The sequence below is a fragment of the Giraffa tippelskirchi genome, chromosome 8, assembly GCF_054371585.1.
Source record: "Giraffa tippelskirchi isolate mGirTip1 chromosome 8, T2T-mGirTip1v1.2.pri, whole genome shotgun sequence".
NCBI classification, from domain to species: Eukaryota; Metazoa; Chordata; class Mammalia; order Artiodactyla; family Giraffidae; genus Giraffa; species Giraffa tippelskirchi.
In genome coordinates, this window is record NC_137282.1 from 8,520,006 (window position 1) to 8,544,505 (window position 24,500).

The window sequence follows — 24,500 nt, forward strand, 5'->3', positions numbered from 1 at the left end:
GAGCTGACCCATTGGAAAAGACCCTGATGCTGGGGTGGATTGAGGGCAGGAGGAGAAGGGGACGACAGAGGATGAGATGGCTGGATGGCGTCAGCGACTCGATGGACGTGAATTTGAGCAAGCTCTGGGAGATACTGGAGGATAGGCTGGTGGGCTACAGTCCTTGAGGTCGCAAAGAGTCAGACACAGCTTAGCAACTGGACGACAAGCAAATGACAGATACTGGCTGTTTCCACCCGCTTCTTCTGTGGGTGAAGCGTCTGTGGCTCTTTCTCTCCTGATGCTCTCGCCTACCTGGCTACAAGCACAAGGCGTCTGACCGGCTGCGGGGGCCGGAGCGGCTGTGCTTTCTCTGGCGTCCCCCCAGGAACTACAGAAACAGTACACTTCAGCACGTTTACGAGCTCCGAGTTTCCCCCTTTGATTGGTATTTTGCAAGCGAACACTTGGTGTGTCTTTGTTATTTATAGAAGTGATATAAGCTGGTGTGGTTTCTGAGGGCCCAACCGAGGGAGTTTAAAGAAAAAAAAAAGGGTGAAGCTGAAACCGTAGGCAAAGCAAGAATCACAACAGATTGGGGAATTGTAATGGGTCTCGCAAGCAGGAGGAAGATTAAAAAAAGACATGACTGAAAAGCCAAAACCAATATAGATTCCTAAACTGTGCTTAGAAATTTTAAAAGCGTGAAGCAAACGTGTTCCCTGCCTCCCACCTCCACCTCCAGAGGCCAGCTGAGCATCCAGGCTGGTGGTGATCGAACATCATTGACCCCCACCCCACCCCCGCCCTCACTCAGCACCCACCGCAGCCACCCGCCCTGCTGTGAGCTCTGGGACTCCCTGGAAATGGAGAAACTGGGTCTTTGTGGATCCAAATATAGCTAAGTAATTTTTCCTGCTGCTTTGAGGGCATGTTCCTTCGCGCCAAGGGAGGGGCAGAGAAAAACCTGTCTCCCGGTGACTCTGAACCCAAGGCGGGGGGAGCCTTCCTCCTGAGCCTTGGAGCATGTACAAGTGTATGGATGGGGGTGGGGGGGGTCCCTGCCTCACCTGGGCTGCCCTCGGTTCAGATCTTGAAGATGTCACGGGCTGAGACCCACAGCTGGGCCCTGACAGCCCTCCCTGGCCAGCTTCCTCTCTGTGGGTTTATACGGTTGAGCCCTGTTGCAGTGGGTCAGGCAGGAAGGAGCAGATGGAAAGAAACATTTGAGAACCCCTCCTGAGCTGGCTCGGTGCCTGACACACATGTGCTCAGCCTGTGCAAATAGATGGATGGACACAGCATGCCTCCTTCTAGGTAGGGAGGCCTGGAGGTCCCAGTCCTGATTCCTAGAGAAGGTTCTGGTGCCAACACCCTGTTCCTCTAGGTACAGGGAGTGAGTCAGACCCTGGGGCCCAGGCCTCTAAATGTAGGCTCTTTGGACTTCTAAGAAAAATGATTAATTAGCATCTATATACTCATTTCTGGCTCTTGCTCTCTAATGGATATTTGAGAAAGAACCCTTTTGCTTATCAAAAAGGAGAAATCGGAAAGACAAGTTCGGGAGGTAACCAGGGGACACTCCTGCCTGAATCATGTCACACGGTAGAGACAAGGACCGGAGCCCTGGGGCCCTGGGGCGGTGGTGACCCGTGGGGGCCCCTCACCCCCCAGGCGCTTGGATATGGTGCTCAGACTCCCAGGGGAGGCACTTGGTTCCTGGTGACCGGTCAGTGGCCCCATCGCCAGGGCTAAATTTGAAATCCCAGTTTGGTGGGTTTCCCAAGATGGATTAGCAAGTGGATTAGTTTAGTTAAAAACTATATGCTGCATCACCGACTCGATGGGCGTGAGTTTGAACAAGCTCCAGGAGTTGGTGATGGACAGGGAGGCCTGGCGTGCTGCAGTCCCTGGGGTCGCAAAGAGTCGGACGTGACTGAGTGACTGAACTGAGCTGATATGCTGCCTGAACTAGAAAAAGTGAGGTCATGAGAAATCTCTGCTCCTTAAGTAGCAGAGGGCCAGATGGGTGCAGCTGTGGTCCTAATTTGATGGACGTTGTCAAGTGGGCCTGCCCTGCCTGCCCCTCCTGGAGCGGGGGTGCCCTTGGAGTCGCATGGGCGAGAGGGACTTCACAGGGAAGCAGGAAGGAGCCAGGCAGGGAGGAGGCGTCCTGGAAATGAAAGACGCCTGCAGGACCCGAGCCTGTCCAGAAAGTGCAGTTACACACACCCAGGACGGAGCCAGACAAGAAACCCTGCCTGTCCCCCCACCTTCTCAGAACCCGCCTGGCTTCCTAGTCTCTGCTCTCAGTTCTCAGCTTTTAAAAAGTTTACTTTAACCGGTCCCTCCCATCAGGAAGCTTACACAAGCCTCAGTCTCCTCCATCAGAGGGCAGACAGAAGAAGCAAAAAGAACCACAGTCCCACAGTGACTAAAACCGAAGCACATTACAGAAAGTTAATCAGTGTGAAAAAGCAGAAAGTTACGCTCCGGGTTTTAGGGGTGAGATAAAACCCCAGAAAAACAACTAAATGAAGTGGAGATAGGCAATCTTCTGAAAAGATGACTTTGAAACAGCTGTGACCCTCACTTTCATCTAGCGTTTCTTCTGAGAAAGGAGGACTCTCTCTCCTCTCTTGCCTGCTGATCTCTGACTCGCTGTATTTTATTATTCATATTTTTTCTTTGGATTTTCTGTTGCCAGATTTTATTTTTTTTATTCCCCCCCCCCACACACACACTCAATTTCATATTTTTTCTTCTCTTCTACATATATTACATAGTCCGTTTTATTACCTCCCCCACCCCTTTACCTATGTGGACGGGCTTCCCCTGGTGGCTCAGTGGTGAAGAATCTGCCTGTAAGTCAGGAGATGTGGGTTCAGTCTCTGGGTTGGGAAGATGCCCTGGAGGAGGGCATGGCAACCCACTCCAGTATTCTTGCCTGGGAAATCCCGTGGACAGAGGAGCCTGGTGGGCTACAGTCCATGGAGTTGTAAAGAGTCGGACACAACTAGGTGACTAAACAACACCAACAGCAATGCTCCCACTTCTGCTGATGCTTCACCGCCCTCCCCACCCCATCCCCTGCCTGCTCTGGTCCAGCCTCCAGTCGGTGGGTGTTACCATCACGGCACAGGGTGCTGACCCGCGGGATCTGCAGCCTCCTTTGTCCCGGAGCTCCGGGCCTCAGTGGGCTCCACGCCATCCTGCAGAGCTGCGGCTAGCAAGGAGCTGGTCATCCAAGGAGCCGGCTTGCCCGTCAGTCCTTCAGCGGGTCTCTGCCGATGACGGGACCCTGAGCCTGCGTGCAGCAGATCAGCTGAGAAGGAGGCGCTGTTACTCCAGAGCACTGTTTTTCAGGAGAACAGGAAGCGTTTCCCTCCCCGGGCTTCCGGGGCCGCTCACGAGGTCTGGTGGGTCAGGCACATGGGTATGTGCTGTGTGCCCCCTGGGGCCATAAGGGAAGCCTGCTGCCTGCCCGGGGCTGGCACATGCTTCCCCCACCTGCGGCAGGCCCCGGGAACCTCCTGTCTTCCCCTGTGTTGCAGAAGGGGAACACGGCGCTGCACATCGCGGCCCTGGCGGGTCAGGACGAGGTGGTCCGGGAGCTTGTCAACTATGGCGCCAACGTCAACGCCCAGTCGCAGGTGATGCTCAGGCCCCCGGGGGCTGGTGGGGCTGCCCATCCACTTCACCCCAGGGGATGGGGGGTACGCTCACTGTGTGGCCGAGTCCAGGTGTATTCAGGTGTCTCCAAGCGCTTTCTTGCCTTTTCCTGCTTCAGTGGGCATTCTGAGCACGGTGGGCTGGGTCATTGTGGACCTGTTCCTGGAGTTGAATAATACGTCTTGTTTAGCTGTGGCTCGTCTATGTATGGAGGGGCATTATGGGGGTGGTGGTGAAGAAGGGAGTGAAATTAGTGGGGTGTGTGTGTGCGCAGAAGAGGCTGACCATTCTGGGAGGGGCAGAAGCAGACTTCTGGGGAGGGTCGCCCCACCTGGTGGCCTTTTGCAGTAACCCCACTACGCCAACTGCAAAGTGTCAAGTTTTGACAGCTGGAGACACAGGTGGGGATGTTGCCCCCAGGGCTGGGTGGAAACAGGATGTCGGAAGAGCCGTCCTTCAGTTTGGAGGATTTTGTACTGGTTTTAGCACTGGTCAGTAACGTGGCTGGATTCCAATAGCTTTTCCTCTTGGTTTACAGAAAGGCTTTACGCCCCTGTACATGGCAGCGCAAGAGAATCACTTGGAGGTGGTTAAATTTTTGCTGGAAAATGGAGCTAATCAGAATGTAGCCACAGAAGTAAGTACCTTGGGGGGATGTAACCTCATGGCTGAACATGTCTTGGGGGGAGGACAGGGTCACGGGGGCTTGGGTTCCTGGGACATGGCTTGGGATGCATCCTCTGTTGTGATCAGCATCCAGGGTGCTGTCAGACCCTGTAGAGGGCTGAGAGACAAAGTCACGGCTGTTGTGGGATGCCCAGACACATACCAGAGAAATGACCACAGGGGTGAACTGTCATTCCCGCTGTGGCCAACACTGGAGGCCGGGCAGGGGTGGGGGGCATGCATGTGTGTGGGTGACAAGTGTGCCTCAGACCTTTACAAGAAGTATAAAGGTCTTGCTCTCGAGCCCACAAACACCCTTGGACAAGTACTTGACCCTGAGTTTTGTCACTGGTGAAATGATGGAATCAGAGTAGACGAAACCAAAGCTTCTCTTGACTCTTAGTATCAGATGACTCAAAGATTAGATGGCTGTTTTCATTCTGCTTTGCCAGTTCAGGGGGCCCTGTGCCCCTGTACACACTGAGGAGATTAGTAACAGTAGCTCACAATTGAAACCTCGGTGCCGGCTGTGGTTTCCAGTGTTTGGTAGGTGTTCAGTAATCTTTGTGAAATGAACGAAGGCCTGATTGTCGGCCATCAGTTCATGGCACTGTCCTGACACCTGGTGATGACATGAGATGGAGGGAGGCAGGGCAGTAAAGTGCTCAGTAAAAGCACTTGGAATAAGTCATAAAGGAAAAATTAGCCAAGTGCTAAAGGAAAGCTATCACAGATGCTGTGATGGCAGAGAATGAAAGTGGGGCCAAATTCACACTGAGGAAACCAGAATTGAAAGAGACACGTGTACCCCAATGTTCATCACAGCACTGTTTATAATAGCCAGGACATGGAAGCAGCTTAGATGCCCATCAGCAGATGAATGGATAAGGAAGCTGTGGCACATATACACAATGGAATATTACGCAGCCATTAAAAAAAATACATTCGAATCAGTTCTAATGAGGTGGATGAAACTGGAGCCTATTATACAGAGTGAAGAAAGCCAGAAAGAAAAACACCAATACAGTATACTAACTCATATATATGGTATTTATTTAATCGGTAAAGATAACCCTGTATGCAAGACATCAAAAGAGACACAGATAAATAGAACAGTATTATGGACTCTGTGGGAGAGGGCGAGGGTGGGATGATATGGGAGAATAGCATTGAAGCATGTAAATTATCATACGTGAAACGAATCGCCAGTCCAGGTTCAATGCATGGTACAGGGTGCTTGGGACTGGTGCACCGGGATGACCCGGAGGGATGGGATGGGGAGGGAGATGGGAGGGGGATTCTGGAAGGGGAAAACTTGTACACCCATGGTGGATTCATGTCAATGTATGGCAAAACAAATACAATATTGTAAAGTTAAAAAATAGATAAATAAACTAATTTAAAATTAAAATAAAAACCAACTAAAAAAAAAAAAAAGAAAGTGGAGCCAAGGAAGGCATTAGGGAGGAGGTGGTGTCTGAGGCGAGCTTGCAGGACGTGGAGGAGGGAAGCGCTTCCAGGCTGAGGGCAAGGGCCCTGAGCTAGGAAGTGTGTGTCCCGCCCGTGGATGGAGTGGTCAGGACAGTCGGCATACACGGGTCTCTCCTCTGCCCTGGCCAGGACGGCTTCACCCCACTGGCCGTGGCCCTGCAGCAGGGCCACGAGAACGTGGTGGCTCACCTCATCAACTACGGCACGAAGGGCAAGGTGCGCCTGCCTGCCCTGCACATCGCGGCCCGTAACGACGACACGCGGACGGCCGCCGTGCTGCTGCAGAACGACCCCAACCCCGACGTGCTTTCCAAGGTGAGGCGCCCAGCGGGGCTGGGAGCACCCTGGGGCCCCGGACGGGAGGCCTCGGGGTCCCCACTCATTCCCCGCCAGTTCCCCAGAACCAGCCCAGACCAGAGAAGCCCCAGTGTGCACCCCGAGCAAACCCTGCCACGCCCACTATTCCCAGCAGCCACACGAGTGCCACACTTTAAATCCCCGGGCAACGCCGAGAAACACTCGTGGGTCATTCAGACCAGCATCCCGGAGAGACAGGAGGGGTGTCTGACCAGAGTAGGACTTTGGAATCCAGCCCGATCCCTGGTGGTGTGTTAGAATTGTATTCCAGCTCTTTCCCCTGCCATCCCCTGGCAAAGGGGACCCTGGAGGGGCTCCCAGGGGCCTGGCCAGCCCGCCATCTGCCCATGCTGTTCCATGTTCGCACCGCTTGTAAGTTTAGGCTGTCAATGTCTCCCTCCCAGGGGAGATGTATTTGCACCAAGTCAGTCACACAGCAACCCCCACCCGCCCCACACCCAGAGGTCATGGGGTTCCATCTGGAAAACTCTACCTGGGTTATTAGTCATGGTGCAAGGTTAGGAACAGAATAATGGCAAGGGACACACCGAAGGTCAGAGGTCTACCTTGTCCACCCAGCTGAGTCATCGCAGCCCTGTAGGGGCTGAAACTGTCCCAGGGATTAAAGTCATCACCCCATAACGCTTCTCTCATTCATGAAAATCTCTTCAGAAGTAGCCATTCAGAGGAATGGGCCCCCTCTGAAGGGCTGGAGGTGACCTGGTCTGTGGTTTGTCCCCGTGAACACAGAGACTGGTCGCCCCCACTACAGGCAGCACCTCACTTTTGGATGTAACTTGCCATGGGATGTCTGATGACCCCTTCAGTCCAAATCTGCCCGTGTGTGGGGTCCTCTGGCCGTGCCAGCCTTTCAGATGATGACCCCTTCAGTCCAAATCTGCCCATGTGTGGGGTCCTCTGGCCGTGCCAGCCTTTCAGAGCCTGGGCTGGTCCTGGGTAGAAAGGACAAATACCCGGCAGTCCAATGCTGCTTGTTCTCTCTTGCGCCCCAGACGGGATTCACCCCCCTCCACATCGCAGCTCATTATGAGAACCTCAACGTCGCCCGGCTGCTCCTCAACCGCGGAGCCAGCGTCAACTTCACACCCCAGGTGAGGCTCTCAGGGGTGGGGGGGGTGCCCACGCACGTGCGGTGGCTGAGGGTCTAGAATCCAGTGCCCCCACCTCTTGTGGCACCGAGGACGTCCTCACAGGGCGGATGGGACAGCCTGGAGTCTGTTAAGGCTCCCGGTGGGTGGGTTTCTAAGAGATTGCCGCCCGTGTTGTTGACTCCGGGAGACCAGCTTGTGGTGATGAACCACGATGCTGGCCTGTCCTTAGAGGCTTGGAAATCTTTCTTAGGTGAGAAGAGTCCTAGTGGTGGGCTCAGGCTGGCTGCGTGTCTTGGAGCAGGGACACGGGGGTGCGGGGTGCAGGACAGCTGCCCCCCCCCCAGGAGGATGCACGTCCTGACAGTCTGTCCCTCCTTCCAGAATGGCATCACGCCACTGCACATCGCCTCCCGCAGGGGGAACGTGATCATGGTACAGCTCCTGCTGGACCGCAAGGCCCAGATAGAAACAAGGACCAAGGTGGGTGCCAGCAAGCTGCACGGCAAGGCCAGGGGAGGCAGTGGTACCTGCCAGGGCCCCACTCTGTGGGCGCTCCGTGACTAGCGGGAGAAGGGCATCCAGCCTCTAGAGCAGCCCGCAGGGGCAGCCAGAGACCAGACTGCTCCATCAAGCCGATCCTTAAGGACTCATTGTGCTACTGAGGCTGGGATGATGCTGTGAGCTGTCCTCTCTGCAGCAGCCTCTGATGGGCGCCTGTGGGGCTTTCTCTGTTTGACTGTCTTTTAAAGGATGGATTGACACCTCTCCACTGTGCAGCTCGGAATGGGCACCTGCGAATCTCAGAGATCCTGCTGGACCGCGGGGCACCCATCCAAGCCAAAACCAAGGTGTGGGCTTCCTTTCTGCGAGGAGCATCTTTTAGGCAGGGCTCCAGGTCAGGCCGACCCAGAGTAGAATCCCATTTCTGAGAAACAGACATGCTAATACTGCTAACTTAGCCATTGTATGCAATGTTGACCCCAATGCCTAGCATACGGGAGGCACTCAGCTCGATTACCTAGATCAAGATTGGCTAAGTTTCTCTCTAAAGAGCCAGATATTAAATACTTTTAGGCTTTGCAGGCCATGGTCCATGTCACAGTGATTCAAGTCTGTCACTGTAGTGGGAAAGCAGCCCTGGGTAATGTGTAAACAAGCAGCCCTGTTCTAATAAAACTTTACTGACAAGCATAGGCAGTGGGCCGGATTTGAGCCTTGGGTTGTCATGTGTCTGTTCAGCTCTAGATCAGGCCTTGTCTCTTTCACCCGAGCTCCAGAAAAGACAGAATCTGAGTGCTCAGGGAGTCTTCAGAGCCTGGGGTGGACTGGATGATATTAAAAAGAAAACAAGTTGTTCCCAAAGTCCTTTCAGGGCTAGAAGGCCCTCAGTTCTAATATGAGGGCTTAGTCTTCCTGGGTGGGGCTAAAGCTGTCAGGCCACCCCAGTGCTGCGTACACCACCTCCAGGCCTGGAGGATTTGGCCGGGTGGGAAGGGGAAAGTTTGCCATCCGAGACCAGCAGGAGTGTGGAGGCCAGAACGAAACCAGCTCACTCGAGAGCCACGTGGAGGCCCCTCAGCTAGGGAGGAGATGGGAAGTGAGGCTGGACTCGGTGCCCTGAGTGTCCATGTTCATTTCCTTTGCAATTGCTTGCTTTCCCTCTTCACCAGAATGGCCTGTCCCCGATCCATATGGCGGCTCAGGGAGACCACCTCGACTGTGTCCGACTCCTATTGCAATACAACGCGGAGATTGACGACATCACCCTCGATCACCTGACGCCACTCCATGTGGCCGCCCACTGCGGCCACCACAGGGTGGCCAAGGTCCTTCTGGATAAAGGGGCCAAACCCAACTCCAGAGCCCTGGTGAGTGGGAGGCTGTCAAGAAGGCTGGAGGGGCGAGGGCCAGAGCTGCAGGGCTGAGTCTCCGCCCTGGAGACTCCAGGCAGGCAGAGGGCTGGGGTCCCGAAGCCAGGGGGCAGGCAGCCCTGACCTCCCTCCCTGCCATGTTCCTGCACCTAATGACCGAGCCCCCATAACAGGCCGAGGGGCGCACAGGGCTCGTGGTGCTCAAGCAGAGGGGCGCTCAGGCCTAAAGCAAACTTCCTCCGGGAACTGCGGTGCCTCTTCCCTCGCCCCAGGCCGAGAGCTCCCAGGGAAGCTCCTGGTGGGGCAGGAGTGCTGCACAGAGCCTGCCCATGGCCCCCATCCCCTCTCTGCCCCTTCCTAAAGGAGGAGAATCTAGAAGACAGGACAGCCTCCAGGGCCACAAGGATGGCTCATCCACTCTTCATTCATTCATTCATTCATTCATTCATTCAGGAAGCTTTCCCTGAGCTCTCCCACCAGCCGGGCACTGTCTGGAGCAGTCGGGGTTTCTCGGCCTCAGCCCTGCTGACCTTTGGGGCCTGATATTCTTTGTTGTGGGCTTCCCCAGTGGCTCAGTGGTAAAGAATCTGCCTGCAAAGCAGGAGAGGCAGGAGACGTGGATTTGATCCCTGGGTCAGGAAGATCCCCTGGAGGAGGGCACAGCAACCCACTCCAATATTCTTGCCTGGAGAATCCCATGGACAGAGGAGCCTGGCAGGTTACAGCCCATGGGGTCACAAAGAATCGGACACGACTGAGCAACTAACACACATAACACGTTACAGTAGGGATGAGGTACAGAAATCCATTTGACCAAAAAATGATCAGCAGTTTCAGGGAAGAAGGAATGTGATGTGCTTCACAGAAGTTCTCTTTCATTGTAAACTTTCCCTTAAGGAAACTTTAAACAGCAGGCTCTTTCAGTGCATCCAAAAACATGACCAAATTTAAAAAACAAAAAGGTGTGCAGACAACATGTTCAGGACCATGCTTCGTGCATGGTGCGTGCCGCCTGCCTCTTCTGGTCCGTGGGAACCGCTGATGGGCTGGGCCCGAGGCCACCTTCTCATCAACAAGTTGGGTGTTCCCTGGGCTCACGGGTAAGCCCTTGCTCATCTCTCTTCCTTTGTGTGGGACTGCAGAATGGCTTTACCCCCTTGCACATCGCCTGCAAGAAGAACCACATCCGCGTCATGGAGCTGCTGCTGAAGATGGGGGCCTCCATCGACGCGGTCACCGAGGTAAGGGAAACTCCATGGGCGAGCCAAGGGTCTCCGAGGGTCTTCTTCCAATAGCCATCTTCGGAGTTGTCCTTTGTGGCTGCCTCTGTGTGTGCCCGTGTCCGTACATGTACTAGTCTAGAACTCTCAAAGGAATGAATCAGGAATGGATAAGACCGGGAGTTTGTGTCAGAGCTCAGGGAGCTGTCCAAGGTCAGATGCAATATTCTGAGTTGTGAATATGGGTGGAATCACCCTGCAGTGGGATTTCCCCACCACCACCACCACCCTTTTTCTGGAAGCAGACCCATTTCCTTGAACTCCCTTTCTTGGGAAAACTGTTCCGAAGCACCTAGAGGCAGGAAGGCTTAAGCTCCCTCTGGCTGTGTCTCTGGAGGAATGGGGAGGGCTCCTGTCTCACTCCCATCTGGTCTGTTCCAGTCCGGCCTGACGCCTCTCCACGTGGCCTCCTTCATGGGGCACCTGCCCATTGTGAAAAGCCTGCTGCAGCGGGAAGCATCACCCAACGTCTCCAACGTGGTGAGTCCATAGGCAGAGCCGGCCCTTGCTGGGGACCGAGGGTTCAGAGGAGCCCAAGCTCTCCTCTCCCGGACAGAGGTAGAAATCTCAGAATAGCAGGGACTTCTGACTTGGGGAGAATGTCTGTATCTCAGTGAAACTTGTTACGCATCTGTAAGTCTTGGGATTTTATTTTGGACAATTATTCGGAAACTTCTGTGTTATTCTGGGAGTATATGTGCATTTATAAACATTCCTTTACTGTGGGGTTTACTTTTAAGTGTATCTTGCACACACACACACACATACACACATAGACACACACAAACCCCAGGCATCAGCAGGCCAAAGGCTGATGTTGCTTGCTGGCGCAACTCCACGTCTTGGGTGAAAACCTCCCAAGCTGGAACCGTGGAGCTCTGTGTGTGCCCTTTTAGAAACCCGGCGTGAGTTAACACTTCTATAATTTTGTTGTTTTACAGAAAGTGGAGACCCCGCTACACATGGCAGCCAGGGCAGGGCACACGGAAGTGGCCAAATATTTGCTCCAGAACAAAGCCAAAGTCAACGCCAAGGCCAAGGTGGGTTCAGGAGGCAGGAGCGGTCCTGGACATGAGCCCTTCAAGTGCAGGAGGAGCTCCAAGGCCAGGCTGCAGGGCTCGTGGGGCTGAGATTCCCTGTTCTGCCCACATGATTGCATCCAATGCTCAGGTTCTGCTTTGCAGGGCTTCTGAGAAGGCCAGACATGTGCTGGCATCAGAGCTGTTTCTTTAGGAAAACAAAAGGCCAAGAAGCAGTGTTTGGGGAGCTGAAAGGATGCATGATGGTTACAGTCACAGTATCAGAAGAGAAGTCACTTTTTCAAGGAAGTGTTGCTGGTGAAAATCAGGAATTACTTAATCTGAAAACAAAAGGTTCCCCCTGGTGGTAACAAGCATCTCGGAGGGAACTGAGTGAGCGAAGGGGAAGAACTGCTGAATTTGCAGGCCAGCTTTAGTCATCATCAGGCTTCCCTACTGACAGGCCACAGAGGTGCTGTTGAGTGTCAGGACTGTGGTCTGGGTTTGGACCATGTGACAGAGCCCCCACCCCGGGGCCCAATAACACAGAGATCTGGCCCACTGACTGCTTCCGCTTCCGGGGGAAACGGGGAGGGGCAGGGGACAGGAGATGAAAAGTCATCTTGCCCTTTCCCAGCTCTGACCCTCCGTCACTTTTGGCATAGAGAAAACCAGGGAAGCCTTCAGATAGGAAGACAAGCAGACCCTCAGACAGGACAGATCCCCCGGGTTAACTGCCCTTTGCTTTAGTGCACTTTGCAAATAATGTGTTTTTTACTATTCGAAGGTGTGTGGCAACCCGGATTGTCAAGTGGTTAGCATTTTTCTAGCAATAAACTATTTTTCAATTACAATATACATATATTTTTGGGCATAATGCCATTGCACACATAATGGAGAATAATATCATATAAAAATAATTTTTATATGCACTGGGAAACCAAAAAATTTGTGTGACTTGCTTTATTGTGATAACCCATTTTATTGCTGTGATCTGGGGCTGAACCCACAATGTCTCTGAGGTCTGCCTGTGAGAAGAACCACAATGGATCAGTTCAGTTCAGTTCAGTTCAGTCGCTCAGTCACATCCGACTCTTTGCGGCCCCATGGACTGCAAGCACGCCAGGCTTCTCTGTCCATCATCAACTCCCGGTGCTTACTCAAACTCGTGTTCATCAATTTGGTGATGCCATCCAACCATCTCATCCTCTGTCGTCCACTTCTCCTGCCTTCAATCTTTCCCAGCGTCAGGTTCTTTTCCAGTGAGTCAGTTCCTCACATCAGGTGGCCAAAGTATTGGAGTTTCAGCTTTAGCATCAGTCCTTCCAGTGAATATTCAGGACTGATTTCCTTTAGGATGGACTGGTTGGAGCTCCTTGCAGCTCAAGGGACTTTCAAGAGTCTTCTCCAACACCACAGTTCAAAAGCGTTAATTCTTTGGTGCTCAGCTTTCTTTATAGCCCAACTCTCATATCCATACATGACTACTGGAAAAAAACCATAGCTTTGACTAGACAGACCTTTGTTGGCAAAGTAATGTCTCTGCTTTTTAATATACTGTCTAGGTTGGTCATAACTTTTCTTCCAAGAAGCAAGCATCGTTTAATTTCATGGCTGCAGTCACCATCTGCAGTGATTTTGGAACCCCCCAAAATAGTCTCTCACTGTTTCCCCATCTATTTGCCACGAAGTGATGGGACCAGATGCCATGATCTTAGTTTTCTGAATGTTAAGTTTTAAGCCAACTTTTTCACTCTCCTCTTTCACTGTCATCAAGAGGCTTTTTAGTTCCTCTTCGCTTTCTGCCATAAGGGTGGTGTCATCTGCATATCTGAGGTTATTGATATTTCTCCCGGCAATCTTGATTCCACCATACTCGGTGTGAGACTTCTTATATACGCAGTCTGCTTGATCCTAACCATAGCCCTATGAGGTCAATACCATTATTCCCATTTTACAGATGGGAAGGCTAAGACTTAAGACAATTAAGTAGAAATAAGGACTCACTTGAAAGGTTGGTATAGGACTAAATGAGAGTTATAAGGATTAAATGAGAAAGAACCTATTGGTTTCCGTAACTTGGGGACTTGAATCTCAGGTCTTCCTCTTACTAGCTGTGTGGCTTTGAGAAAGTCACTTAACCTTTCCAGGCCTCACCTGCCTGCTGTGTAAAATGAAGAGCTGCGTTAGGTAACCTTAGCGTTCCTATTCTTTGTTTTCACTCTGGGTTCCAGGATGACCAGACCCCACTTCACTGTGCAGCTCGCATTGGCCACACAAACATGGTGAAGCTTCTGCTAGAAAATAACGCCAACCCCAACCTGGCCACCACCGCCGGGCACACCCCCCTGCACATCGCGGCCCGAGAGGACCATGTGGAGACGGCGCGGGCCCTTCTGGAAAAGGAGGCGTCCCAGGCGTTCATGACCAAGGTATGGCCTTCCTCCTCCTGTTGTCCAGAAGCAGCAGGCTGGTCCCCGCTGGGTCCCAGGCAGGGGAGGGCTGTCCCGCCCCTGTCTTGCCTTGAGCTGTAATTTCTCATCCACCCACCCAGCCTTCATCCATTCATCATGGAATGTCTCAGGATCTGCTCTGAACAATCCAGACGGGTTCTGGGATGAGAGAAGGATGACGGTCCAGCCCTGGCCCTCAGCTCGCTGGCCGTCAAATAACAGCACAAGCAGTTCTGACTCTGTCACAAGAGGGAGAGGGGCGGTGGCTGATTGCTGGTGCTGGTGTCTAGGCGGGACCGCCCATTCCGTGCCCTTTACTGCATCTCCGGGCCAGTCGGGGTGGGTGCCTCCTTGGCTGCACGCAGGCCCTTTCCCTGGGGAGGCAGCGGGGACTCCCAGGGTTCTGACGGCTGGTGTTTCTCCTCAGAAAGGATTTACCCCTCTCCACGTGGCGGCCAAGTACGGGAAGAAGCGAATGGCGGAGCTGCTGCTGGAGCACGACGCGCATCCCAACGCTGCCGGGAAGGTGAGCTTGACCTCGCGAACCATCCGGGGTCAGGGGTCAGGGTGGAGCCAGGATGGAGGGGCAGCTTCACGCGGGTGGTGGCATCTCTACCTTGTGATCGGGCGGCCGCCCGGGGAGAGTGGCTTCTGGGGGTACTGATCTTCCTGACGATGCCTCGCGCTTCTAGAAAGACCTGGTGGCCCCTCTGAGCCAGAGTGATGAGGGCACTGCCCCGTCAGCCCCAGGACTGAGGAGGTAACTCTCCAGGAATGAGGTGACCCCAGGAGTGAGGCGGTGACCCCCCAGGAGTGAGGAGGTGATCCCCAGGAGTGAGGGGTGACCCCCAGGACTGAGGAGGTGACCCCCAGGACTGAGGAGGTAACTCTCCAGGAATGAGGTGACCCCAGGAGTGAGGAAGTGACCCCCAGGACTGAGGAGGTGACCCCAAGGACTGAAGAGATGACCCTCAGGAGTGAGGAGGTGATCCCTCAGGAGTGAGGAGATGACCCCCCAGGACTGAGGAAGTGACCCCCCAGGAGTGAGGAGGTGACCCCCAGGACTGAGGAAGTGACCCCAAGGACTGAAGAGATGACCCTCAGGAGTGAGGAGGTGATCCCTCAGGAATGAGGATATGACCCCCCAGGACTGAGGAAGTGACCCCCCAGGACTGAGGAGGTGACCCCCAGGACTGAAGAGGTGACCCCAAGGACTGAAGAGGTGACCCTCAGGAGTGAGGAGGTGATCCCTCAGGAGTGAAGAGATGACCCCCCAGGACTGAGGAGGTGACCCCCAGGACTGAGGAGGTGACCCCCAGGACTGAGGAGGTGACCCCCCAGGACTGAGGAGGTAACTCTCCAGGAATGAGGTGACCCCAGGAGTGAGGCGGTGACCCCCCAGGAGTGAGGAGGTGACCCCCAGGACTGAGGAGGTGACCCCCAGGACTGAGGGGTGACCCCCAGGACTGAGGAAGTGACCCCAAGGACTGAAGAGATGACCCTCAGGAGTGAGGAGGTGATCCCTCAGGAGTGAGGAGATGACCCCCCAGGACTGAGGAAGTGACCCCCAGGACTGAGGAGGTGACCTCCAGGACTGAAGAGGTGACCCCCAGGACTGAGGAGGTGACCCCCCAGGACTGAGGAGGTAACTCTCCAGGAATGAGGTGACCCCAGGAGTGAGGCGGTGACCCCCCAGGAGTGAGGAGGTGACCCCCAGGACTGAGGAGGTGACCCCCAGGACTGAGGGGTGACCCCCAGGACTGAGGAAGTGACCCCAAGGACTGAAGAGATGACCCTCAGGAGTGAGGAGGTGATCCCTCAGGAATGAGGATATGACCCCCCAGGACTGAGGAAGTGACCCCCCAGGACTGAGGAGGTGACCCCCAGGACTGAAGAGGTGACCCCAAGGACTGAAGAGGTGACCCTCAGGAGTGAGGAGGTGATCCCTCAGGAGTGAGGAGATGACCCCCCAGGACTGAGGAGGTGACCCCCAGGACTGAGGAGGTGACCCCCAGGACTGAGGAGGTGACCCCCCAGGACTGAGGAGGTAACTCTCCAGGAATGAGGTGACCCCAGGAGTGAGGCGGTGACCCCCAGGACTGAGGAGGTGACCCCCAGGAGTGAGGGGTAACCCCCAGGAGTGAGGAAGTGACCCCAAGGACTGAAGAGATGACCCTCAGGAGTGAGGTGGTGATCCCTCAGGAGTGAGGAGATGACCCCCCAGGACTGAGGAAGTGACCCCCAGGACTGAGGAGGTGACCCCCAGGACTGAAGAGGTGACCCCAAGGACTGAAGAGGTGACCCTCAGGAGTGAGGAGGTGATCCCTCAGGAGTGAGGAGATAATCCCCCAGGACTGAGGAAGTGACCCCAAGGACTGAGGAGGTGACCCCCAGGACTGAAGAGGTGACCTCAAGGACTGAAGAGGTGACCCTCAGGAGTGAGGAGGTGATCCCTCAGGAGTGAGGAGATGACCCTCCAGGACTGAGGAGGTGACCCCCAGGACTGAGGAGGTGACCCCCAGGACTGAAGAGGTGACCCCAAGGAGGGAGGAGGTGACCCCCAGGACTGAGGGATGACCCCCAGGAATGAGGGGATGGCCCAGGTTCTGCTGGCTGTGTTCTCCAGTGGCCTGGCTCTGACATGGCTATTCCGCGGATTTCCTGGGTAGCAGAAGTGGCACGGACCCCTAGGCCTGGCTCCTGGGGCCTGGCCAGGGGGCCGTCCCCTGAGTGAAGGCTGTCCCCATCCCCCCACAGAACGGCCTGACCCCTCTGCACGTGGCCGTGCACCACAGCCACCTGGACGTCGTCAAGCTGCTGCTGCCCCGGGGCGGCTCCCCGCACAGCCCCGCCTGGGTAAGCCCCCCGGCCAGTCCTCGCCTCGGTGCCCACCCGGGACCCTGCTGTCACCCCCTAGGGTGGGCTGTGCTGAAGCCGCCAAGCTGCCTGCAGCACTGTGGCTGCTGCTGGGGGACCAGGGGCGGGTGGTGGGGGACACTTCCCACCACAGGTCACCTCCCAGAGGGGGAGACTGGTTTCACAACAGATGTGTCCCCAAGCCTGACGTCAGGGGTCAGCTTGTACAGTGTGCTCTTGGATGCTGAGACACAGGCCCCCCTGGAGAATATTCAGGGCAGGGGGTGAACTTGCCTGTTTTAAAGGCAAATAGTCTCCCCTAGCTCTGATTTCCTCCTGAGTTCAGGCTCTGAAGCAGTGCTCCTTCTATACATACGTTACATGGGGACGCGTGGCGGCTGGCCGGCCTCACGCCAGCCCCTGAGATGCTCAGCGTCGCAGGTACATCACCCCGAAGGACCCTGAATGTAGGGAGCAGATGGGGCTTATGTTAGAGTGGGCTGCAAGGGGCAGAGCAAGGTACAGAGATGAAGCTGAACACCAGCATCATTTTGGGGAGGGGGCAGGCTGCCCGCCTGCGGGATGAGATGAGAAGGTGGCAAGATCTGCGAGGGCAGAGGGGCCTTGGGGGTTGGTGGCCGAGCGGAGAAGGGTGAGGAAAGGGAACAGGGCTCGGGGGCAAAGGACACACGTGGTCTCTCCGCTTACTGTTAGATGGACACTCTAGACTCAGAACAAAGGAAAGTGGGAGTGAGGATAATTTAAGGATTTTTTGGGGGGGAGAAAACGCCCGTGCTCAGCCCTTCAGCAGGAGGGGTCTCAGGTGGGTCAGAGGATGATTCTAGCCAACCCCTGCGGACGCCCATGGGGACGCAGCCCGGGTTGGGAAGATCCTTGCCGACCTTCGGATTGCCCTCCCTGCTCAGATAGGATGCTCATCTGAAATCTACAGCATCACCTTCCTGCAGACACAGCACACGGCCTCTCCCAGACACCCTGTCTCCTTGGGCTCCAGTCCCCCCGTGCTGTTGTAGCAGAGCCCGCATCGCTGCTCAGACAGCACGCGGCCCTGCGGGGGACGTGACTTACTCCTGCCTCTAAAAATAAAACTGCTGGACTCCCCTCCTGCTCGCACCCCTCCTTATATAAAAGAAATCGGAGCCAGCCCCATGGTATTTAAAGAGAGCTTTATCCACACATAAACCCTGTACAGATGGGTTTTGTTTCCATGGCAAAAAATAGTTTCCAAAGTAGTCTGGCAATTTTGTAGAATTTCACATGCAAATCTCTCTGCACCCAAACCAAACCCACCCCTTTCTAATTCCAATGCTGATGTTGTTCTAACGTTGAGGCAGCTCTCTCTCTAGCGTGTGCGTTCCTTTGGAGGAGCTTACCGCCTGGGGAAAGAGGAGCCTTTTAAGGCTCACGTCATCTCTCCCTGACTCTCCCGCCCCTTGTCTCATCACCTACAGAAGGTCATTCATTCCCTGTAGTCCTGGCTTGGAGGGAGCTCCAAGGGGCTGGCCCCTGATTTGAGACAGACAGTTGCTCTTGTATCTCGGTTTTAACCAGGGGTCACCCAGCAGCCTGAGCTCCAGGGCAAGCTTGCCCGTTGCCAGGACAGGATGCTGTTCTGGCCAGCAGACATCCTCCACTGTCTTCCCTAGTGGCCCGGACTCCTGATTATACCAACAAGAATAATTGCTCGAGTTCCTGTCCTCTTCACAGTGGAAGTCCCTGATCCTTGTTTCCATGCAGGGAATGAAATGCAGGTTGCAGTGAGGCACCCTGGGTGAGCATCAGCCTCACCACATTTCATCCTGACCCGGGAGCTTTTCAGAATGCAGAATCTGGGGCCTGCCTAGTCAGAATCTGCGCTTTAACAAGATCCCACGTGATTTCATACACATACACGAGTCTGAGAAGCAGGGCTCCAGCTAAAAGCACTGGCGTTCTGAAGTCAGAAGATTCTCTGATGCTCAGAGAGAAGACTGTCCATGTGGGCCTGACTCCAGATCTCAGGCCTGATCCACCAAACCCCACCTCTTTCCTTGGCTCCCTCTTGATACAGTACAAAACTCATTTTGTTTAATTAATTTTACTACAATTGAAATGCCAATCTTGTCAGGGGAACACAGCCTCCAAAGGATTTAATGTTTTCTCATAGCATAATCCAATCTAAAAGGAGGAATACTAGAATGGTCTTACATAATTCCTCGAAAGAGAATGATTTTTGTTATTCAATTTCATTCTTTGGGTAAGTGACAACTTTTCCCTTCCCCATAAAATTCACTATGGAGATGGGTCTTACCCTGTCCCTCCGTGCTTTAAACCGGGATTTTACTGTATTGGTCCTCCGCCGCCTGTACCACCATTTCTGGATGTAGTCATCTGTCAATGGACATCCAGGTTGCTTCCATGTCCTAGCTACACTATCCACTTTCAATGGCTTAAAAAAGTACAAAAGGAAGTCTAGAGGTCATTGACTCTTTAGCCCCTAGTCACACAGCTGGTTACAGTAGATCAGGGACTTGCGAAGCGACTGTCCTCCAATAAAAATTAATAAAAAATTAAATAAAAGTGAACCAAGGACTGACTCCACATCCCCAGGTCCCTTGCCAGGGGCATGTCCTGTTATACCACCTGCCTGAAGCCACAGAGCTCAGGGGGAGCTCTTGGGCCAGCCACACAGGGAGCCAGAAAGAGCTTTGTTCTTTCCCCTCCATGAACTGTCCGGGATGCTGTTCTCATGGCAGGAAAGAGGGTCTTATATTTTTGCATGCACCTAGCCTGCTGGTTGTTCTATAGGCTGCCTGGCTGAATCCTAGCATTTGTTGGGAACAGGGCATTCACATCCAGAACATAGATGGAGAGAACGGGAACAGGGCTTTGCTGGTCTGGGAGCCTCTCCAAACCCAGTGGACTCGGTTTGTTTGTTTACTGAAGTGGCCCTGCCGGGTGACACCAGCCCTAAACCAGACCTCCTGGCCCTGCCTCGGAGGATCTGAACCAGAAGGCATGCTCTCAGCTTGTCAACTCAGCACTCCTGTAAGCAGGCTCCGGGGACCCCTTCTATTTCAGAATGGCTACACCCCTCTTCACATCGCCGCCAAGCAGAACCAGCTGGAGGTGGCCCGCAGCCTGCTGCAATACGGGGGCTCAGCGAACGCGGAGTCGGTGCAAGGCGTGACCCCCCTCCACCTGGCGGCTCAGGAGGGCCACGCGGAGATGGTGGCTCTCCTCTTGTCCAAACAGGCCAACGGTAACCTGGGCAACAAGGTAAACACGCGTCTGCGATGTTCCTGTAGACTCGATCACCTTGGGGGTTAGCTGAAGACTGGGAGCACCTGTGGGGTGCCCAGGTTCTGAATCAGGTGACGCACGTATGTGGGTGTGTGTGTGTGTGTGCATGTGTGTGTGACGCTTACAACAGCCCTGTGTAGGTTTTATCTCAGTTTTATAAACGAATAAACAGGTTCAGAAAGGTTGCTAATTCCAAGATTGTAGGACCCCAAGCCTACTTGATGCCAAGGCCTTGGCTAGTCCTTCCTAAATAGAATGACTCAAGGACCCACAAAAAGATCACTGTTGAAATCCACCACACGCTTTCCCAAGTAGAGGCCAGTTTCTACATTCAGGAATGTATGAAGTTGGAACTAAATATTCTTTTTCTGTAGGGAAGGCATTGTTTTCAATGCTGACCTGTCCCTTCAATGGGATTATCAGTCCAGGGACTACTGGCGTGTGAGTAGAAAACCCTCCTGGTGTAGCGACCTGTGGAGGGAAGGCTTGGAAACTGGTCCCCGGTGACGTCCTCATGCTTTTCATCAGCGTCTCAGAGGAATTCACGGCCCGAGAAAGGTTAAGGGTCACTTCTTTTGCTTTTTGTTTTGTTTTGTAACATTTAAATTGTTTTTGTTTTCTATTGGGGTATAGCCAATTAAGAATGTCGTGATAGTTTCAGGTGAACAGTGAAGGGACTCAGCCATACGTATCCATGTATCCATTCCCCCCCAAACTCCCTTCCCATCCAGGCTGACACATAACATTGAGCAGAGTTCCAGGTGCTATATAGACCTTGCTGGTTATCCATTTAACAGACAACAGTGTGTACATATCAATCTTCAACTCCCTAACTATCCCTTTCCCCAATCCATCCCTCCAGAAACCGCAAGTTTGTTCTGTAAGTACTAAGAGTCACTTCTTTTATTAAGCAACAGTTTTATTGAAATATAACTCACATGCCATAAACTTCACTGGTTTGAACTGTACTATTTGGTGGTTTGGGGTATATTTGCAGAATTGAATGAACACCACCACTACCTAACTTCAGGACATTCCCGCCACCCCCAAAGGAAACCTCAGACCCATTAGTGGCCACATCCCATCTCCCTCAAACCCCCGTCCCCTGGCAACCATTCATCGGCTCTCTGCCACTGTGAATTTGACTGTTGTGGACATTTCTTGTAAATGGAATCATACACTATAAAGAGTCACTTCTTTAGATGATACACGAACATAATACAGTGTCAGAAGGGCAAGCATTTTAAGGGTAACTTAATATTTCCTGAAGAATCTACTGGATCTGCTGGCTCTCTCTGGACGGGTTTGGACAGGTGACCCCCAGGAGGGAACCGTTAGGGCCGCACCATGATATCTGTTGCTTGCTGGTGTCATTTAAGTGAGCTCTGTCAGGGGCCAGGAGCAGGATGGCATTGCCTTGCCCCAGAGACATGCCCATCCATCCACATCCACCATTACCAAGCAGGCTCCTGTGTTATCCCAGGGTCAGGAAAGGCGCCTGGTAGCTGGGGCTGACCTAGCTGTTCTTCTCTGGGTATCCCTGCCCACTTGCGCTGGCTTCCGTGTGGGGGGCACTGCCGCTGGGCCTCCTGTCAGCCGGGGGAAAAGAACAGATGGCAGGGGAGGGCAAATGGAGTTTCTGGAGAGGGGGCAGCCCCGTTTGCCCCACAGTTAGAAGGGCTTGTAGAGTCAGGTACAAGAGATAGAAGGCTTTCCTGGCATTTTTGTGTGAGTGCACACATATCAAGCAAGATTTCTGGAGTATTACCATCCTTGTGAGATGGATAGACTTCCCTGGTAGCTCAGATGGTAAAGAATCCACCTGCAAGGCAGGAGACCTTGGTTCAATTCCTGGGTCAGGAAGATTCCCTGGAGAAGGGAATGGCTACCCACTCCAGTATTCTTGCCTAGAGAATTCCATGGACAGAGGAGCCTGGCAGGCTACAGTCCATGGGCTCACAAAGAGTTGGACACGATTGAGCAACTAACACCGTATTATGCTCTATGAGAAGAATGTGATTAAAACTCCAAGAATCTGGCATTTTTTGGTCCCAGCAGGATCTTCCATTGTTCCATCCTTTTTCCAGTGAAGCACTGGTTGGGTGTGCTGATCACAGACTGCATTTAAATGGCACATCTTGCTTTACAATGTGTTTTTGTCTTTGTTTTCTCAAGTGAGCCTTCCTTTGCCCTTGAGATTTGTCAGTGATAATCCCTATTTTCTCAATAAGCCAACCAAGAATTTGAAGCTCATCTCAAGTCGTGGAAATAAGAAATGTTACCACTGAAATGGACAATAAAGTTCATATAATTCAGACATCAGCAAACTACAGCCTGAAGGCCAAATCCGGCCCACCACTTGTTTGTATAAATAAAGTTTTATTGGAACACAGCCATGCCCATTCATTTACCTGTTGGCACAGATGCTTTCTCACTATAACTGATGGAGTTAAGCCTAAAATATTGATGATCTGGCCCTTAGCAGAAGCCATTGCTGACCTCTGGTTTAGTTCAACCACCTCATGTTTTCACTAAGGATGTGGGGGCCTAGAAGAGCTTGCCCGAGGTCAAACAGCTGGTTGGTGGCTACAGAGCCAAGTTTGACTCCTAAACTTCAGTGCTTTCCCAGTGTGACCTAGAACTCTATCTTGGCTGCAAGCTGATGAGCTTCTTTTCCTTCTCAGAGTGGACTCACTCCCCTCCATCTGGTCGCACAAGAAGGCCACGTTCCAGTGGCAGACGTGCTGATCAAACACGGTGTCACGGTGGATGCCACCACCCGGGTAAGACCCACAGCCTGCATTCTGTCCACACCTTCCCCCTGCGCCCACGGGCATGCCCACTCTGGCCTCCCTCACTGGTCCATCCCAGGAGTTTGGAAACCCCAAGGACACAGCGGCCCATTCTTGTCTGCCACTTCCTAGGGGCAGCAGTGGACCCCAGGCCAATGGACTCACTTTCCAGTGGAGAGTTTAAGAAGTTGGTTAGACCTTTGAGCCTCTGTAGTGAGTCATGATTCCAATCCTTGTCTTACATGAGCCAGGTGTCAAAATGTCAGGCTTCCCTGGATGCACTGGAGAATTCCATGCCTTCTAGTCCAGCATTTGATTCAGAGCGGGTCAGCATTCCTTGAGGCTCTCTGTGTGCAGAGGGTTGGGGGGGGGGGCGGGTATGGCTCTGCGGTGAGGGATGGAGAATAACCCAGTGCCCAGCACACAGTGGAATCTGCCTCAAGCCACCTGCAGATGATGTAAGAGGCAGAAAGGGATAACGAGTGTGATGTCCAGTGCGAGGAGGGTGCTAGTGAACCAGAGGGAGCATAGAGGGAGGAGAGGGTCTTTCCATTTGGTGGGAAAAGGAGGCTTCCTGGAAGAGGCATCATTTTGTTCCTTTTCACTGAAAGGCAAGTGTATTAAAAGAAAGGGACAAAGCGACACCCCTCCAGCCCCAGCCCCCTCCAGAGCTCCCCAGGAACACCAGTCAGCAGTGTGGTGTTAAAGGCTCCCAGAAAAATCCAAGACGTATTTTACCCCCAACTGCCTACAGCTTCTACAGGAACCTGCTTAAAACCCAAGAATGTTCTGGATCTTTGAGGTTCTCTTACCGGCCCAGTTTAGTCTTTTGGAATCTTGCCCTGAAAAATCCTATACTGTGAGTTAGAACTTGTTGCTGCTTTTGTTCAGTCACTAAGTCTTGTCCAACTCTTTGCAACCCAATGGACTGCAGCACACCAGGCTTCCCTGCCCTTCACCATCTCCCGGAGTTTGTTCAAGCTCATGTCCATTGAGTCAGTGATGCCGTCCAACCATCTCATCCTCTGTCATCCCCTTCTCCTGCCCTCAATCTTTCCCAGCATAAGGGCCTTTTCCTGTGAGTCAGTTCTTTGCATCAAGTGGCCAAAGTATTGCAGCTTCAGCTTTAGCATCAGTCCTTCCAATGAATATTCAGGGCTGATTTCCTTTAGGATTGAATGGCATGACCTCCTTGCTATCCAGCGGACTCTCAAGAGTCTTCTCCAACACCACAGTTGAAAAGCATCAGTTCTTCAGCTCTCAGCCTTCTTTATGGTCCAACTCTCACATCCATACATGACCACTGGAAAAACCATAGCTTTGACTAGACCAACCTTTATTAGAACTTAGAGATCTCAAAGCCAGCCATCACTTCAGGTCCAGCTTGCGGGGTCTGGATCCAGATGGTCTCTGGGATCAGGCTCCCCAGGACACTTAGGGGCCGAGAGAGCCTTGGCCTGTCAGTCTGTGGGGGGAACACTAAAATATTCAGCAGAACAGCTTCCTTGAAAATTACCTCCTTTGTGGCCAAAACTCAAGTGAATAAATACTGAAAGCCCACTCATTTCAAGCCATGGCCAGTTCCTACCACCATGGAACATGACTGTACTACTTGGTAGCCCAGATAGCAGGGCAAGGCGGTTCTTGTC

The 24,500-nt window shown here is 53.3% G+C and overlaps 1 protein-coding gene across 12 annotated transcripts in view; it reads left to right on the forward strand.

Annotated features, from left to right (window-relative positions):
* Nucleotides 1-24,500, forward strand: part of ANK1 (ankyrin 1) — a 232,830-nt gene that overhangs the window by 154,443 nt on the left and 53,887 nt on the right. For all 12 annotated transcript variants that reach the window (XR_014061892.1, XR_014061893.1, XM_081519219.1 and 9 more), the window contains exons 4-18: nt 3,534-3,632; nt 4,190-4,288; nt 5,938-6,123; nt 7,179-7,277; nt 7,659-7,757; nt 8,027-8,125; nt 8,948-9,145; nt 10,291-10,389; nt 10,810-10,908; nt 11,370-11,468; nt 13,682-13,879; nt 14,328-14,426; nt 16,658-16,756; nt 19,838-20,035; nt 22,744-22,842. Coding sequence is in view for 10 of the 12 variants with exons in the window: in XM_081519219.1 (XP_081375345.1) it covers nt 3,534-3,632; nt 4,190-4,288; nt 5,938-6,123; nt 7,179-7,277; nt 7,659-7,757; nt 8,027-8,125; nt 8,948-9,145; nt 10,291-10,389; nt 10,810-10,908; nt 11,370-11,468; nt 13,682-13,879; nt 14,328-14,426; nt 16,658-16,756; nt 19,838-20,035; nt 22,744-22,842 (1,869 nt within the window). In the remaining 2 variants the exon portion in view is untranslated. The remainder of the gene's footprint in view (nt 1-3,533; nt 3,633-4,189; nt 4,289-5,937; nt 6,124-7,178; nt 7,278-7,658; nt 7,758-8,026; nt 8,126-8,947; nt 9,146-10,290; nt 10,390-10,809; nt 10,909-11,369; nt 11,469-13,681; nt 13,880-14,327; nt 14,427-16,657; nt 16,757-19,837; nt 20,036-22,743; nt 22,843-24,500) is intronic.